Source organism: Vulpes lagopus, chromosome 13 (assembly GCF_018345385.1).
Source record: "Vulpes lagopus strain Blue_001 chromosome 13, ASM1834538v1, whole genome shotgun sequence".
Lineage (NCBI taxonomy): Eukaryota > Metazoa > Chordata > Mammalia > Carnivora > Canidae > Vulpes > Vulpes lagopus.
In genome coordinates, this window is record NC_054836.1 from 45,223,757 (window position 1) to 45,241,445 (window position 17,689).

Genomic DNA, 17,689 nt, shown 5'->3' on the forward strand with positions numbered 1-17,689 from the left:
ATTTGGAAATAATGGATTTTCTGCCATAGTGGGGTGGGATTTTATATGATGTCACTTAAAGCAAGTTTTCTGTTAGTATTTTTAATCTTCCATATTCTTACTAATTTTCTGTTTGCTTGTGTCATTTGTTGAGACTAGGATGTTGAAATCTCTAGCTGTAAAATATCTATTTCTCTTTTTGTGTATCTGTTAGTTTTCCTTCAGTTATTTTATTTTATTTTATTTATTTTTTATTTATGATAGTCACACATTGAGAGAGAGAGAGAGAGAGAGAGGTAGAGACACAGGCAGAGGGAGAAGCAGGCTCCATGCACCGGGAGCCCGACGTGGGACTCGATCCCGGGTCTCCAGGATCGCGCCCTGGGCCAAAGGCAGGCGCCAAACTGATGCGCCACCCAGGGTTCCCTGCTTCAGTTATTTTAAGGCTTTGTTTTAGGTGCATAAAAGTTTAGGATTGTTATATTTTCTTGATTATAGTGAAATGTTCCTTTATCCTTGTTAATATTCTTTGCTCTGAAATCTATTTGGTGTGTGTGTGTGTGTGTGTGTGTGTGTGTGTGTGTGTTTGTGTTTGTTTGTGTATCCCAACTTCCTTTTGCCTGGTGTTACAAGAGTTGTATATTTTCTTCTTTTACTTTTATTTACATCTTTATGTTTAAAGTAGGTTTCTTATAATTAGCATATAGTTGGGTCTTGCCTTTTTAAATCCAATCTGAAAGTATCTGCCTTTCGATGGGGTGTTTAGACCATTGACTTTTAATGTGATTATTGGTATTGTTGGTTTTAAATGGTTGCTCTCTCATTTTTATTTGCTCCATTTTTTTGTTTTTTTGTTTTGTCTTTTCTTCATACTTTGAATTGAGTATATTTTTTGACTCCATTTTATCTCTTTTGTTTTATTATTCAGTATTATACCTAGTGTTATTTTAGTTGTTTCTTTGACCAATAGCAATGTGTATAACAATGTTTTATAGCAGTTTTTCTCAATCTTTCTTTTATTACTGCTCCCCCAAAAGCCTTTTTAAGATAACTTTTTCCTAATTAGCCCCTCCATAAATTTTTAATAGCACAGATATCCTGTATATCTGTTCATATACTATATGAGTATCTATTTTTGTAGATTAAATAAGTAAGATTTTTTGAGGTAGATGAATCAGTTTTTGCCCCCTTAGAGGCAATATTTCCCCATTAAAAATGCATGGATGCATGGTACAGTGTACATATTTAGCTTATACATATTCTATCTTTAGGTGATATTATAGTGCTTCACATATAGTATAAGAATCATACAATATTCTACTTCCATTTCTCCTCTTTCAGCCTTTGTGCTATTGTTGTCTTATATTTTATATCCACATATATTACAATTCATTGTTAGGAATTTTGCTTTAAATAGTTGATTATCTTTTAAAGAGAGATTAAAAAAAAAATAAAAAAAAAATAAAAAAAAAATAAAAAAAAATAAAAAAAAAAAAAAAATAAAAAAAAATAAAAAAAAAATAAAAATAAAAATAAAAAAAAAATAAAAAAAAATAAAGAGAGATTAATAATAAGGATAATAGTATTATATATTTACTCATAGAATTGCCTTTTCTACTGCTCTTCATTCCTTTATGCAGAACCAGATATCCATCTGGTATCATTTACATTTTTTTTTTAAAAAAATTCTTCTTTAACATTTCTGTTAGTGCAGAGATACTGATGATTTTTTTTTCAGCTTTTGTATGTCTGAAAAAATATTTTTCTCATCTTTTTGAAAGATATTTTCATTGAGTAAAGAATTGCAGGTTGACAGTTTTTTTCAGTGTTTTAAAGATTGCTCCATTGTATTTTGCCATTTCATTGACAAGACATATTAGATTCTTCTGTATGTAACTTGCCTTTTTGATTTGGCTGCTTTTAAGATTTTTTTTTTTAAGAAGTTTAATTTTGATGTTCCTTGGTATCATTTCTTTCTTTCTTTTTTCTTTCTTTCTTTCTTTCTTTCTTTCTTTCTTTCTTTCTTTCTTTCTTTCTTTCTTTCTTTCTTTCTTTCTTTTTTAAGATTTGTTTATTTGAGAGAGGGAGAGAGACCATGAGCACAAGTTGGGGAAGGGACAAAGAGAGAATCTTCAAGCAGACTCCCCACCCTAAGTCTGGAACCTGACCTGTGGCTTGATCTCACTGCCCATGAAATCATGACCTGAGCGCCACTAGTTTTGTTTTTATTTTTCTTATGCTTGGGGTTTGTAAAGATTTTTTGATCTGTAGTTTATAATTTTCATTCAGTTTGCAAATGTTTTGGCCATTATTTTTTCAAATATTTTTTCTCTCTTTGTAGCGCTCTCCTCTCTGATACTCTGCCTTGTGAACTTTTGATACTTTAGCCTTCCCAGACTCCCGACTCTGTCTCCTCAGCTTGAGCGCAATGCCTGGGTTTCCCCTCCCTGTGTTGCAGCTTGAAATTTTCTCTAGGCAGTAGGCTGGGCAATCATAGGACTAATTTTGTTCTTTGTCAGGGATCACTGTTGTTCATTTCCTGATCTCCAGTATCTTCAAAAACCTTGCATATGTTTTGTTCCATTTTTTAGTTGTTATAAGTAGAAGGGTAAATTTGGCCCCGGTTTCTTCATCTTGGTCTGAAGTGAAAGTCTTCAGTGTTGTAATTTTTATTTGTTTTTGAGTCAGGGTTCATTGCAATTTCTGATATGAATTTTTCAATACCTCTTTTTCTATAGGTTTCACTCTTTCTGTCTTTAATTTGCAGTTGATTTATTAAAGAATAAGATGATTTTTCCTGTGAGTTTCCTGCACTTTGAATTTTGTCGTTTACATCCCTGTGATGTTTAATATTTTCTCTGTCCACTTTATTGCCTGTTGACTGGTAGTTGCATCTAAAGGTATTAGAGTCAGGATTGATTATTTTAGCCACACTACTTCCATGGATTGGTGGTATATACTTTCAGCAGGGAGTACATATTATCCATTTCTCTCTCTCTCTCTCTCTCTCTCTCTTTTTATATGGTAACAATCATTGATTTTAATGCTGAGATCCTTTAAATGTATTGAAGTTGAAAAATGATGACATGGATTTCTTTCAAGTTTTCTTCAATATTTTGCTATATTATTTTTATGCAGATAACTTTCCCCTTACCTACTCTTGGCTGTGTGGTACAGTTTGAAAGGATCATCTGAATAAATGTTTGGTTTTTTTGTCTTACTGATTTTAATTTAATTTAATTTTTTAAGATTATTTATTTGTTCATGAGAGACACAGAGAGAGAGAGGAAGAGGCATAGGCAGAGAGAGAAGCAGGCTTCCTGTGAGGAGCCAGAAGTGGGACTTGATCTCAGGACCCCGGGATCATGCCCTGAGCCAAAGGCAGACACTTAACCTCTGAGCCACCAGGTGGCTTATTTTTTTTTAAATAATGAGTTGATTCTCTAGAAGCCTCCATTAGTAAGCATTTGGCCTTGTTTCTGGTATCGATATGAACACATGCCATTAAGTTTTTTTGATGTGTTTCACTTTTTTGATACTCAAATATTTTCTCTCTGGCTGGTAATCTCTTTAAGTTGGCTTTTACTTCATTCTACTCTATTAGTCACTGATAGTTTCCTTGCTTTCTGGTGTTACAGATATTTTAGGTTAATCTTGTATATTTCCTGCCTCAAACCTAGAATGAACCAGGTAGAAGGAAGGAAATTAAATGATCTCAGAGTGTTACTATGAGATATTTAAGCAATTGGGAATTATCATGGAAATCAGCTTATGTATTTTAATTAATACATGGGCTTTAAACACGACTGGTGACATAAAAAATACTTGTCATCAACGAAACTTCCTATTTCAAACATTGTTTTTCTTTGCAGTTATATAAGGTGATTTTTTTTTCTTTTCTTTGTAGGCTTTGCCAGTCAGTCAGAAGATGATCAGGTGAATGTAATGGGTTTTCGCTTCTTAGGAGGTTCCCGAGTTACTCTTCTTGCTTCAAAAACCTCTCGTAAGTAAAACCATGGTATTATTTCATTTGGGATTTCTGTTGAGGACACTACATCACAGGTCATCATCACATCAAGGATTTCTGCAAAGGGTGTGTTTAGTTAGATATTGAAAACTAATGGCCCTGGTATTAAGTATTTAGAACATAAAAGTTATGAAAATAGGATCCTGTTTTATTAAAGATATGTAACTTTGATTTTGGGCATTGGAGTTTGAGAGAGCAATTGAAGAATTGAAAATATTGTTGAGATGCGTATATGACAAACTAGGTTTTAGAAACTTCTAGAAACTGGAATTAATTTGTGTGTTTATGTATATTCATATATCCAGGAGTGTGAATAGTTTTTGCTGACACTAATCTCAGTAGGATGAAACATAGTAATTAGGTATTCAAGTTTGAATTTCAGATGTAAGTCTTCACTGATTTGGTTGCTTCATATGAGAATAATAATTGAAAGTACTTAATGTAAAACTCACTTCTGATGTTTGTGGGATATTGAAGTTGCTAAACTCATTGAGTTATATACATCTACATGGAAATAAAGTTAAATATTATTAAAGTAGTGTTTAACAAATTTTAGGAACACTAGGAGGGGGTTTGGATGAATAAATGCATATATTGAAATTTATATGTTAAAAAAGTTTGAGAACACTCCAATTTTATTTTATTTTATTTTTTTTTATTTTTTATTTTTTAATTTATTTTATTTATTTATGATAGGCACACAGTGAGAGAGAGAGAGAGGCAGAGACACAGCCAGAGGGAGAAGCAGGCTCCATGCACCGGGAGCCTGACGTGGGATTCGATCCTGAGTCTCCAGGATCGTGCCCTGGGCCAAAGGCAGGCGCCAAACCGCTGCGCCACCCAGGGATCCCAACACTCCAATTTTAAAATCTCTGTAGTTTGTAAAATGGGATTCCACTTTAAACTTTATGTATTTGCAGTTTTACTTGGTTATTTCTTGCATGATCAGAAGATACAGTAAAATAAGGACATATCCCTTTTGAAAAATGAAGGTGTTAGCAGCAGGGATATAAACACATCCTTATTTTAGAAACTAACAATGTTACAGTTCTGGAATGTATAGATTGGTGGCTGGTGAAATAGACTTGGATACAACTAAAAATTATAGAATAAGACATAGAAATTAAAGATAATTCTTAAAAGAATGGGGAGATTCTGTACTTTTCATGGTCTTTTTGATTGGTCATGATTGCAGTACTTTTTGCATTGGCACCATTTTCTTTTGTTCAGTTTTAATCTTCAGTTGGATGATGGAATTATTTTAGTACATTTCTCTTTGTTAAACTGTTCTCTTTAGTTGAACTAAAAAATCGTTGCCAACAATTCTTTGGGAAATTGTACACTTATATTTGACTTCAGTTGATGGTGCTGCGTGATGAATCTCCAATGGAGATTACTAAAAAAATGCAAAATGTGGGACCCCTGGGTGGCTCAGTGGTTGAGTGTCTGCCTTTGGCTCAGGGCATGATCCCGGGTCTGGGGATTGAGTCCCACATCAAGGTCCCTGCGAGGAGCCTGCTTCTCTCTCTGCGTATGTCTCTGCTTCTCTCTCTCTTAAGAATAAATAAATAAATCTTAAAAAAAAATGCAAAATGTTATTCTTGGTCCCACATAAGTGGGAATAACTTATATGCTAATTTGTTCTTTTTATAGATAAGGTGATTCTTAGAGTGCTGCTATTGCCCATGATTTCACCAAATATCCAGATATATGGCAGTGCCTTCATATAGCCATAATATGGGCAGACAGGCTAAGTAATGGAATAGAATAGGACTTTTTAAATAAGGAACCAAATGACTTATGTAAACTGAAACCTGAAGGCAGCTATTACAAGTCCTTGAAGGTTTTTTGGCTTCAGTGACACACAGAATTCTACCTAGGAGATGTCCCTGGTGATAAATGGAAGTAGGTATGAAGAGTAGTTTTCTGGGGTTGAGGCAAATGTTGGTGTTCCCTTCTACTGTATCAGAGTGTTCATCTCCAAAAAGGAATGAAGTAATTTGTACCCAGTTTGTGTTTGGCATCTTTATTTTTTTGTTAAAGGCACATAGTTTTTGGTCTAGAAATCTGAATTAATAGAAAAAGCCTACATATGGAAAGAACCCAGTATTTCTTTCCTAGTAAACAGTCAGGTGCTTTGTAAGTCATATAGAGTTGTGTTTGGATATTGGGTAGTATTTTCTGTGGGCTCCACATATTCATCTCTTTTTAAAACCTGCCTGATAATTAACCAGTCCTTAAAGTGTGCTGATGGTAATGTTAGTTCAATCTTCTGATTAGTTATAGATCAGCCAAAGTAGACAAGAGAAAAGCAAATGCAGCTCATTGTCTAAAATACAAAATCACTTTCTCTGGGGGAACTGAATACGTTTTTATTTTTAGAAAATAGAGTAGTGCTTCAGTGTAATTAGAGTTTATTCTGTGAATTTTGGAAAAACAAAGCTTTGAAAATACTTAGGAGAAACACTCTTTGCTAGAAAAATTTCTGAGAATGATTTCCAGAGTCCTAAATTGAAAATAATAAGATGGATGATGGCTTTGTTTGTTACCTTGATTGTAGCGATAGTTTGATGAGTATCTGCACATGTACAGATTAACCAAATTGTATACATTAAATATATGCAGCTTTTTTGTCTATCACTTATACCTCTGTAAAGTTGTTATAAAAATGTCAAATTTTATAAGATCAAATGTTTCTATAATCAGAATTGTAAATATTTGTACATGAAGTTTGATTATTTTGACTGATTTCAGTACACTGGGATTTCAGAAGGAATATACTATTGCCTAAATATGCCACTTTCTTATGCACCATTTCCAGTAACTTATTCCCTCATAAAACAAACACTGCCATCTCTCTCTCCTTCCTCCCTCCTACTTCTTTATCTCTATATTTTTCTTGGTTTTTTAATTCTGTTTTTGTTGTTTTGTTTTTTAAATTTATTTATTTGAGAAAGAGAGAAAGAGTGTGTGTGTGCATGCACACAAGCTGGGGGGCAGGGTGCAGAGAGAGGGAGACAATCTTTAGCAGATTCCCCGCTGAGCATGGAGTCTGACCCGGGGCTCTATCTTAGGACCCTGAGATTGTGACCCAAGCTGAAATCAAGAGCCAGATATTCAACCAACTGAGCCATCCAGGTGCCCCTCTGTTTCTATTTTGTCTTTATCTTTATAATGTCTTTTTGTACCTTGCCTTATTCTACTTGTTTCTTAAAGGATCAAACATAGTTAATAAAAGTTTCTAAAATATGAAAGGTGAAAATAGATAGAAACAAAAAATAAGAGCAGGAAATTTATGAAGATATGAATAAGATTAACACTCAGAAACATATATTGTACAGTTGATAGGGTGCAGACTCAAAGTAATAAGATGACATTTTAGTTCCAGTTTTTAAAATGTTCAAAGAATAAAATCAAGTAAGTTGTTTAGGAGATGCACAGCCATTACTGATGCTGAGTCCCGAATGAAATTTTTCTGAATTCACAAGGACAACTTCTTCAGTAATGTCTCTTTAGCTTATTTTTATAATTATAATGTTATGTAATTACAATTTATAAGTAACAAGTTTCATAGAGATTTAAAAATAATCGTGAACTCAATTTACTAAACATAATACTGTCTCAGCCCAAATTAGTGCAGCCTGAGCAGCAGTTTAATCCAAGGATAAATTGAGAGTATCTAGTGTTGCAAGTTTTTAGTATCTGGTATTTTCACTAAGAATTAGACAACCAAACTCAGTAATTCAGAAATTTGAGATATATTGGAAAGAGTTGTGGGTTTTGTTTTGTTTTAAAATGAGCACAATAAGAACATGCTTCAATAATAATTGATAAGATGAAATCCAGTCGGAGAGGCTAATGATCAAGAAAAAGAAGAGGACTCACAAAGCAATGAAGTCCTTGAGAAGGAGAAAGGATGTGAATTGTAGAGCATGGGGACAGGGTGTATTGAAGGATAGGCCTTTGTAAGTTTACTGTGACAGGGGGTAATGGATATAGATTCAGAGAGATTCTGTAGATTTATTGGTGGGAAGATAAAGGAACTTTGATGGTGTCTATATTTGAAAAAAACATTTGACATTGGTATTTTGGAAAATAAGAAAGCAAACTCATGAAAGGATAAGGTAATGCTGAGTACCCATTAGAAGTTTCAGATCCTGAATTTTGAAGTGAAACCAAGACATCCTTAGATTTTCTCTGGCAGTGATTTGTTTATTGGCATCCAAGCAACTAAACTCAAGGCTGAGACTTTGAAACAGATAATTGGAAGCAAAATATTTTTGTGAGAATGATTATAATAATCAACTACCAAATCTAAGCTGGTAAGAAGAGAAATAAAGATTAGAGAAAACTGATACATGGTGAAAAATTAATGGGTTCAATGGATCACAAGTCTTAATAAGATTGAAGAAGTAGCATAGTGAGAGTTCTAGAACAAGTGAGCCAGAGTAACAAAAGGTGGTAGTCAGAGAATGAATGAGATATTGATGTTAGAGTTCAGAGGAACTGCAGATTCTGATAAAGACAAGGTTATCAGACAAGGTGTGACCTTGGGGAGGGCATTGTGAAGATGCAAGAAGACCAATGGAGACAGGGCTTTCAAGGAAATTATTACAGTTGTGGTTATTAAAGGAGCCTGTTTTTGTGGATTGTTCCACTGAACTTCTTCTTAAAGGGGAATTTTAAGAGTCCCCCTTAAAATTTCTTGCAGAGCTGGTTTGGAGGTCACATATTCTTTCAGTTCCTGCCTGTCTTGGAAGCTCTTTATCTCTCCTTCCATTTTGAATGAGAGCCTTGCTGGATAAAGTATTCTTGGTTGCATGTTTTTTTCATTTAGGACCCTGAATATATCCTGCCAGCCCTTTCTGGCCTGCCGGGTCTTTGTGGAGGGTATTATGCTGAGTGAAATAAGTCAATCGGAGAAGGACAAACAGTGTATGTTCTCATTCATTTGGGGAATATAAATAATAGTGAAAGGGAATATAAAGGATGGGAAAAGAAATGTTGGGAAATATCAGGAAGGGAGACAGAACATAAAGACTCCTAACTCGGGGAAACGAACTAAGGGTGGTGGAAGGGGAGGAGGGCGGGTGTTGGAGGGGAATGGGTGACGGGCACTGAGGTGGACACTTGACGGGATGAGCACTGGGTGTTTTTCTGTATGTTGGTAAATTGAAGACCAATAAAAATTAATTAAAAAAAAAAATAAAGGAGCCTGTTTGATGTGAGCACAATAAGAGAGAAAAAGAAGCACTTTCAGATACATTATTGTGAAATTTTAAAAAAGCTACACAAGAAAGATAAATCAAGAAAGCATTTTAACTTATAAGCAAAATCTTTGGATATTAGAGGACAATGGAAAAATTTCCTAAAGATCTGAAGGAAATGATATTCAAGTTAGAATTTTGTGCCTCGCTAAACTGATAGGTAGTTAGCCATGAATACTGAGTAAACATGTATTTTCAGTGTCACAAGTAGGGCTAAGCAATTGTAAATAGTAAACTTATGTAGCTTCAGGTGGGCCTTTGGAAAATGGGAAAGATAGTTAATACACTGAACATTTCAATATGATGAAAGATTTTAACATACTGAAAAGAGCAATTGAATTGATTAAGATCAAGTGTAAAAGTCATTTGCTTGTCTGTTTTGATTATCTTGCTTTCAGATATAATGAAAAAATTATAGCCATGTATATGAATAAAGGTTGGGCCTTGAAAAAGGTTTTCTTTTTACACCTGCCCAAAAGAAAGCATATGTGATCTTGAACTGTGTTAACCAAAATATTTTTAGAACAAGGAAAGGACGACTGTTGCTCTATTTTATCTGAGTAGACCATACCTTTGTTCATTTTTTATTCAGTAGACATATTAGATATAAAGACTGTCATGGCTCCTGTGGAACTCTTGGACTAATGGGAGAGACAAGCAGAGAACTGATAATAGAATGTTTGGTATGCTAACAGAAGTACCCTTTAGGTGCAATTAGAACCCAAAGGAATGAGGTTCCATGAGATTTTATGTGTAAAGGATCTTGAAGAATGAATAGGAGATTATTAGGTGGATGGCATTTCAGAAAGAGGAGAAGGTTATTAAAGCATGGAGTTTTAGAGGTCAATTTTATTCTGTGCCTGGAAGTTTTCATGTAGTAGGGGCTCTGTGAGAGGTCTTTTTTTTTTTTTTTTTTTTTTTTTTTAATTTTTTACTTATTTTTTTAAAGTAGGCTCCATGCCCAGTATGGAACCCATTGCAGGGCTTGAACTTACAGCCCTGAGAGCAAGACCTGAACTGAGATCAAGAGTTGGAAGCCTAACTGACTGAGCCACTCAGGTGCCCTTGTCCTTAAATGAGACTAAGAATTTAGAGACAAATGTAGTGATCAAATCTGATGTATAGAGTGATTTATCAATATAGCATTACTGTTGATATTTATCTTAGAACTTCTTAGCGGTATTACCAAGGGGCAATGGGAATATTAAATAAATCCAGATTGGGGATGCCTGGGTGACTCAGTGGTTGAGCATCTGCCTTTGGCTCAGGTCGTGATCCCAGGGTCCTGGTGTCGAGTCCCGCATCATGCTCCCTGCAGGGAGCTTGCTTCTCCCTTTGCCTATCTCCTCTTCTCTCTCTGTGTCTCTCATGAATAAATAAATAAAATCTTAAAAAAAAATCCAGATTGGAATAAGCTTCTTGAGAAGTAAATATAGAGAAATCATCCATAATTTCTACTAATATTGAAGAAGTTGTAGTTTTGGAATATTATATTAATATCTACTGAAATTGTTTATATTATTTCCTCCAACTTTTTGGTTTAAAAAGCATTCATCTGCTTATCTGTCACATTTTAAAATTTCCAAATAGCATAAATTATATTTATGCTTTGTTTATGATATGAATACAAACATTATTTATTTCGATGAACTTCAGATGTCTGACACGAATAGAGACTGACGTGATACATTTTTTTGTGCCCTGTTTAGTTAAATATATTATTTTCTCCATTTGTAGTAGAGTGGAATGGCAATTGACTGGGCTCCAATTATCCAAATTTATTTCATTTGGAGGCTGAAATGGTTATTTCCACTGAGCTGCTATTACAAGATGCAAAGGAAAAGAGATAAAAAAAATAAATTGAATGTTCATTTTGGCAGCTACTTTAATTACGAATATTGTAAGGGTGTATTTTAAAATACAACTTTCTTCTTTCATGTTATATTATAAATAGAAATTTTTATTCCTCCTTTCCATGAAATGTATACTCTGGAAAGTCTCCAGGGCAATATTAACCATCTTGGAGTACTAATACTGGGAAAATGCTTAATAATAAAAATAATGCCTTATAAATCTTTGACTCACTAATTCTTGTTGATTTTTGGTAATCTGAAAAAAAATCAACTTAAAATATTGTGTTTGTATTTCTAAATCTTATGTTTAATTGTAAAATTTTTCATTGCAAAAATTTTAGTTTTCCTTTCTCCCGAATGTGTTGATAAAAATGAGAAAATAATTGAAGCCCAAATTTTAAAGTTACAGAAAATCACACCTATTTAAATGTTTATTATGGTTTTTACATTTCTGTTATTTGGTGACATTCCTACTAGGTCACAGTAGAGTTCTGTCTTAGTCCATTTGGGCTATTATAACTAAACACCATAGATTGGGTGGCTTTTGTACAACAGTAATTTATTTCTCACAGTTCTTGAGACTTCGAAGTCCGAAATCAGGTGCCAGTAGATTGGGTGTCTGATGTGGAACTACCTCCTGGTTCACAGATGCCTATGTTTTTGCTATGTCCTCACAATTCAGAAGGGGCAAGTTTCTTTTAGAAGGTCACTAATTCTATTCACGAGGGCTCCACCCTCATGACCTAATCACCAAGAGGCCCCATTTCCAAGTACCATTGTCTTGGATCTTAGGATTTAACATGTGAATTTTGAAGAGAACACAAAATCAGTGTATGGCAAGTACCTGTTGGGTACTTTTTACTAATTTTATTTATGTTTGAGTTTTTCATTGAGCTTTTGATTGTTCACTTGTTTTACTCTATGCTTTTTGTATCAGACAGTTTAAAGTTTTACAATCAATATTTTTTGAACATCTGATTTTGTTTGGTCTAATTTAAAATACAAAGGAAAATTGCATTTGTATAGATCTTTTCCATAGAGTATTATATTTGATCTTCATACTAACCTGTGAGGTATGTTTTATTTTCCCATTTGTGTACATGGAAAATTTGAAGATTCGATCATTTATTTGTACTGAAGTCATAGATTTAAAAATTTACTCAATTTTAAGTTTTGATCAGAGGATAAGACTAGAGAAACAGGATTTTCCTCCTAACATGATGCCTTTAATATTACTACATATGCCACCACCATCTATGACCTGGACCATGGTTTTAATGTCCTAACTGTAAGTCTGTTCTTGCCCCTTTCTAATTCATTTTCTACTTGGCAGCTGTTATAATAAGAACAAAGAATAAGGTAATCACAGATTATATCCTACCACTCTCTATCTTGAAATCCTTTGTATTTATAGTAATACCCTCCTGCTTTTCTTTTCATTTCTTTTCTTTTCCTTTTCCTTTTCTTTTTTAGAGGGACACAAATTTGGGTGTTTTTATTGTATTGAAACCTATGATAAGAAACATAGGGAAAAGGACTATACTCTGTAGCTTGCTACTGTGACCACATACCTTTGGAATTAAATTTGAAAATCTTAAATAGTTGATGTAGAAAACTGCAATAAGGCAGTGGAAATCATATTTATATTTCAAAAAAAACCTTTGTCCTTTTTGCTTGGATAAACGTGTCAGAGTTAGTGATAATTCACATAGATTTAGCTGGCAATTATGTGTTAATGAGCATTTTCCTTAATTATTTTTTCTCTCTTAGAACGATATCGCATTCAGAGTGAACAATTTGAAGATCTTTGGCTCATAACAAATGAGCTTATTATCCGCCTTCAAGAATACTTTGAAAAACAGGGAATCAAAGATTTTGCCTGTTCTTTTTCTGGATCTATGCCCCTTCAAGAATATTTTGAGTTGATTGATCATCATTTTGAGGTGTGTACGATCATAAGTCATATTATCTGTAATTTTTCAATGTATGAAAGAGAAAGAGATGCTACAGAGGAAAGAATTCTAGTATACTTGCTATTAGGTAGAGTGTTTCACGTAGTTATTTTATGTGGATGGTAGATTTTGTGTATCTGTTCCTGCCCTCTTGCCTAGTTTGTGATCATTTGCAGACATTAACTCAGTGGCTGCCTGGAGCTAAGCATGTGGTCTGGCTTCAGAACAGAGCTGATTTAATTCTCCCACATGAGGACTTAAACTTTGACCCCAATAACCCAGTGTTAAAACTATTTGAGCTTATCGGCAGCCGTTTGGCTAACTAATTCTAGCAGGCCATAAATGAGGTGTGATTATAAAGTAAAGTGATTTTTCCTTTTCTTTTTTAACAAGCACACCAGAACTTCTGCATCTGAATGAGGGCTAACCATATAAATATCTTCAGTATCTGGCACACTGGACACTTAGTAATGCTGAATGATTAAATGTCTCAACAAATAAGATCTGACAGTGACTGGGTTGCCTGAATATGTTTGCATTTCTTCTGTGGAAGAGCCTGTGTTAGATTGTCCTGAGTAGGGATCCCTGGGTGGTGCAGCGGTTTGGCGCCTGCCTTTGGCCCAGGGCGCGATCCTGGAGACCCAGGATCGAATCCCACGTCGGGCTCCCAGTGCATGGAGCCTGCTTCTCCCTCTGCCTGTGTCTCTGCCTCTCTCTTTGTGTGACTATCATAAATAAATAAATAAAAAAAAAAAAAAAAAAAAAGATTGTCCTGAGTATCATCATAATATAAAATCTTCATTCCTTGAAGATTGATTTGTTTGGAAAAAGTCAAGTCATGTTTTGTAAATAAATCGGACAATGACAGTCACTGTTTTGAAAATCTCATGTGTTAAAAAAAAATTCACCAGGTTCTACTTACTTATTTGCCCATAAATAGACTGTGTAGACAATTAAAGGGTGGGGGGAGGATTTCAAAAGGATTTTGAATGTTATTCAAGGAAGAATTGGTTCTCTAGTATAACTACTTTTTAAGGAATCAATAGGTTTTTGCATCTTAGTTTATAAGCTATGATGTGTGAGTGTGTACGTGATAGAGAAAGACAGAGAATATGTCATGTCATGTGAATATTCCATAATGTTCAATCCCTTGGACATCCTAAGAACATTGACTCTAACCTATAAAAACTTCTTCTTTTATATAGTGTGAACATAAAGGGAAAATTTCAGTACATATAGTCACAAATAACATGTCATTATCAAATAAATTCAACTTACTTGAGTTCTCTTTCATCTATGCTGATAGTATTTTATAGGGCAGTATGCTTTTGGCCAAATTATGGCACCAAAATTGACAGTTTGAGGAATATATTTAGGTATTTTAAGGATTGAGAACCTTTGCAGTCCTCTAGGATATATTTTTAAAAATTCCTGCTTCACTGTGCAAAACTGGGATCTAGTGATTTATAGAAGGAAGAGCCTACAAAAAGACTATAGTAATTATATATCTGTAATATTTAAAGCACAAAATATTAGATTCTGATTGACTGTAAGATTGACATACAGTTTTCACCCTTATTTGCTAGCTAGTAAATCCCTGGAGTTTCCACATCAGGGGCATTTCCTTTCTTGGAAGGATTTAGGGAACGTGAACTACAGGTATTTCCATTTGTTACACAGTTTAAAAGGAGCATCATTATACTTCCTTTCTCTCTGGCCCCACTCTCTAATTAAAAAAAAAAATGATTTTAAGCTTTGAATCAAGATGGCTTTTGGAATACAAGTGTCTCTTAGTATAAGTTATGAAGGCAGGAATTTTTGTCTCTTTTATTCGTTGCTGTAATTTCCCACACCTAGAGCAATGCTTGGCCCTGGGATCAGTAATATTTGTTAAATGTTGAAATTCTGACACATGAAAACATTTTAATCAATGATGTTTGGTTACACATTCAATGAAATAAATGATGACCTGGCTGATGTGTCAGTATTGAAAGTATCGTTAGTAAATAAATATTATAGCTGGAAATTATATTATTAAAAGAATGTATCAGTGATAATTAAGCTAATATTCTTTTTAAAAAATTTAGTTATTTAAAAAATTATCATTTAACTTTTGATAATGAAAGGGTTCTTATTCCCCCCTTCAGGACAATATTCTTTGATTTAGTTACTTAGTGCATCTGAAATTGGGATTAAAAGAGTAATAAAATTCCAAGTTTTTTTTTTTTTTAAATCATGTATTTGGAGAATACATATACTGAAAAGAAAGTTTGGTTTGATATAAGAAATTTAAACTGCAAAATGTTTGATTTCTGATCTTTAAAAAGAATTTTCTTGAGAGAGAGAGAGAGAGAGAGAGAGCAAGCGATAGCTTTTGAACAGGGTGGGTAGGGGCAGAGGGAGAGAGAGAATCTTAAGCAGGCTTCAAGCTCATTACAGCTTGATGCAGGCTTGATCTCACAACCCTGAGATCATGACCTGAGCCAAAATCAAGATTTGGGTGCTTAACCAACTGAGCCACCCAGGTGCACCTGATTTCTGAACATTTTGAAAATGCCATTTATTTCAGGACTAGTTTATGACTGTTTTGTAAAGTTGAATTAGCAGTTCACATAATTTGATTTCATGGAGTGTTCCTTCTACTCTATGACTCTGACTAGCTTTCTTTTATTTTAATAACATTAAATTCAAGGGTTATGAGAAGAGTTATGATAAAAAGAGTCTGTTTCAGATGCTCCTCCTTCAGCCACTCAGTCTCCTCTTTGAAAGCAGCTTTTGGAGTCCCATTTCTTATATATGTTTTTAGAAATATTATATCCAGTAAGAACTATGTTAATATACAGATTTCTTTTTAAAAAATACATGGATGGTAGCATTTTATACATACTATTCTGTGTTTGGTTTTGTTTTGCTTTGTTTCATTCAAAGCATCTTTGGATAACATTGCATATCAGTACTTAGAGGTCCTACAAAGTAGTCTTCTTTATTATTTAACCTGTTCCCCTATTGATGAGTATTTTGATTATTAATAATATCTTACTATAATACAATAGAACAAATAATTCTGTAATGAATATCTTCATATGTTATTACTTTTTGTGAGCATACTTCTAGGATAAATCGCTGGATATGGGCTTGCTAGATCAAAGGCTATATTGTTTGAGAACTATTTGTATTAGCTTTTTATTAAATTTTGTCCTTTTTTTCTATTGATTGATGCTCTTTCTTACTGATTTGTATTGGATTTTGGTCCTTTTCTCATGGATTCTTAGATACTCTCTAGATATTATGGGCTTGACTTATTATCTCTGTGGTTATTGCTATTATTTTTACATTTTGTTGTCTTGTCACTTAATATTTTTTTAACCAAATAGAATTCCTTTTTTTCCCCCTTAGTTACAGATTTATCAAGGTATGAGTATGTGTCTGGCTTTTGCCTTTTGAAATGTAAGTGTTTTTTTCATGGCAAGATTATTTAAAAATTCTAATTTTTCTAGTACTTTTGTTGTGTCTAAGCTTTTTATTTTTCTAGTTGATTTTGCTGTAAAGACTGGGTGAGAAATTCTTATTCTTTTTTCTCATGTAATCAGTTATTACAGGACATTTATTAAATAATCTGTCTTGGGGATCCCTGGGTGGCTCAGCAGTTTGGTGCCTCCCTTTGGCCAAGGGTGCGATCCTGGAGTCCCGGGATTGAGTCCGCATCGGGCTCCCGGCATGGAGCCTGCTTCTCCCTCCTCCTGTGTCTCTGCCTCTCTCTCTCTCTCTATCATAAATCAATCAATCAATCAATCAATCAATCTTTAAAAAAAAAATCTGTCTTTTCCCCAGTGATACTAGGTCATTTTTACTCTATTTCCATTTGACCTATCATTCTCTATTATCTATGTGTCAACCTATTCACATACCAAAATATCACAGTTTTTTTTAAAATTTTTATTTACTTATGATAGTCACAGAGAGAGAGAGAGAGACAGAGACACAGGCAGAGGGAGAAGCAGGCTCCATGCACCGGGAGCCCGATGTGGGATTCCATCCCGGGTCTCCAGGATCGTGCCCTGGGCCAAAGGCAGGCGCCAAACCACTGCGCCACCCAGGGATCCAAAATATCACAGTTTTAATTCTAATTCTCTTAACTATAATACATTTAAATTTCTTCATTACTCTCTTTTAAGCTTTAGTTGACATTGTCTGTATTCTTACTTTAAAGGTGTTTTGTTGTGCATGTTTAACCTGAATTTAAGAAATTCTTTATTGTAGTTGCGGATAAATGGTGAAAAATTAGAAGAACTCTTATCTGAAAGAGCAGTACAATTTCGAGCCATTCAACGCCGACTATTAACAAGGTTCAAAGATAAAACACCTGCCCCCCTCCAACACCTGGACACCTTGCTAGATGGAACTTATAAGCAGGTAAGTATGTTATCAATGATAGTTTTCTACTACTAAACATAATTTTTATCCCTAGCCCTAGAGTTATACAATGTCAAGTTAGATATTTCTTCCCTGTGTACCTTAGAGCAGCAAATAGCAAACAAGCTTTAGAGTCAGAAAAACCTAGGATCAAAGTCCATCTTTGTGACTTTCTAATTATGTGATCTTGAGTAAATT

The 17,689-nt window shown here is 34.1% G+C and overlaps 1 protein-coding gene across 15 annotated transcripts in view; it reads left to right on the forward strand.

Moving 5' to 3' along the window:
• BBS9 (Bardet-Biedl syndrome 9) overlaps positions 1-17,689 on the forward strand; it is a 444,745-nt gene that overhangs the window by 224,515 nt on the left and 202,541 nt on the right. For all 15 annotated transcript variants that reach the window (XR_005983467.1, XR_005983466.1, XM_041727738.1 and 12 more), the window contains 3 exons: positions 3,887-3,982; positions 12,897-13,069; positions 17,339-17,491. Coding sequence is in view for 13 of the 15 variants with exons in the window: in XM_041727738.1 (XP_041583672.1) it covers positions 3,887-3,982; positions 12,897-13,069; positions 17,339-17,491 (422 nt within the window). In the remaining 2 variants the exon portion in view is untranslated. The remainder of the gene's footprint in view (positions 1-3,886; positions 3,983-12,896; positions 13,070-17,338; positions 17,492-17,689) is intronic.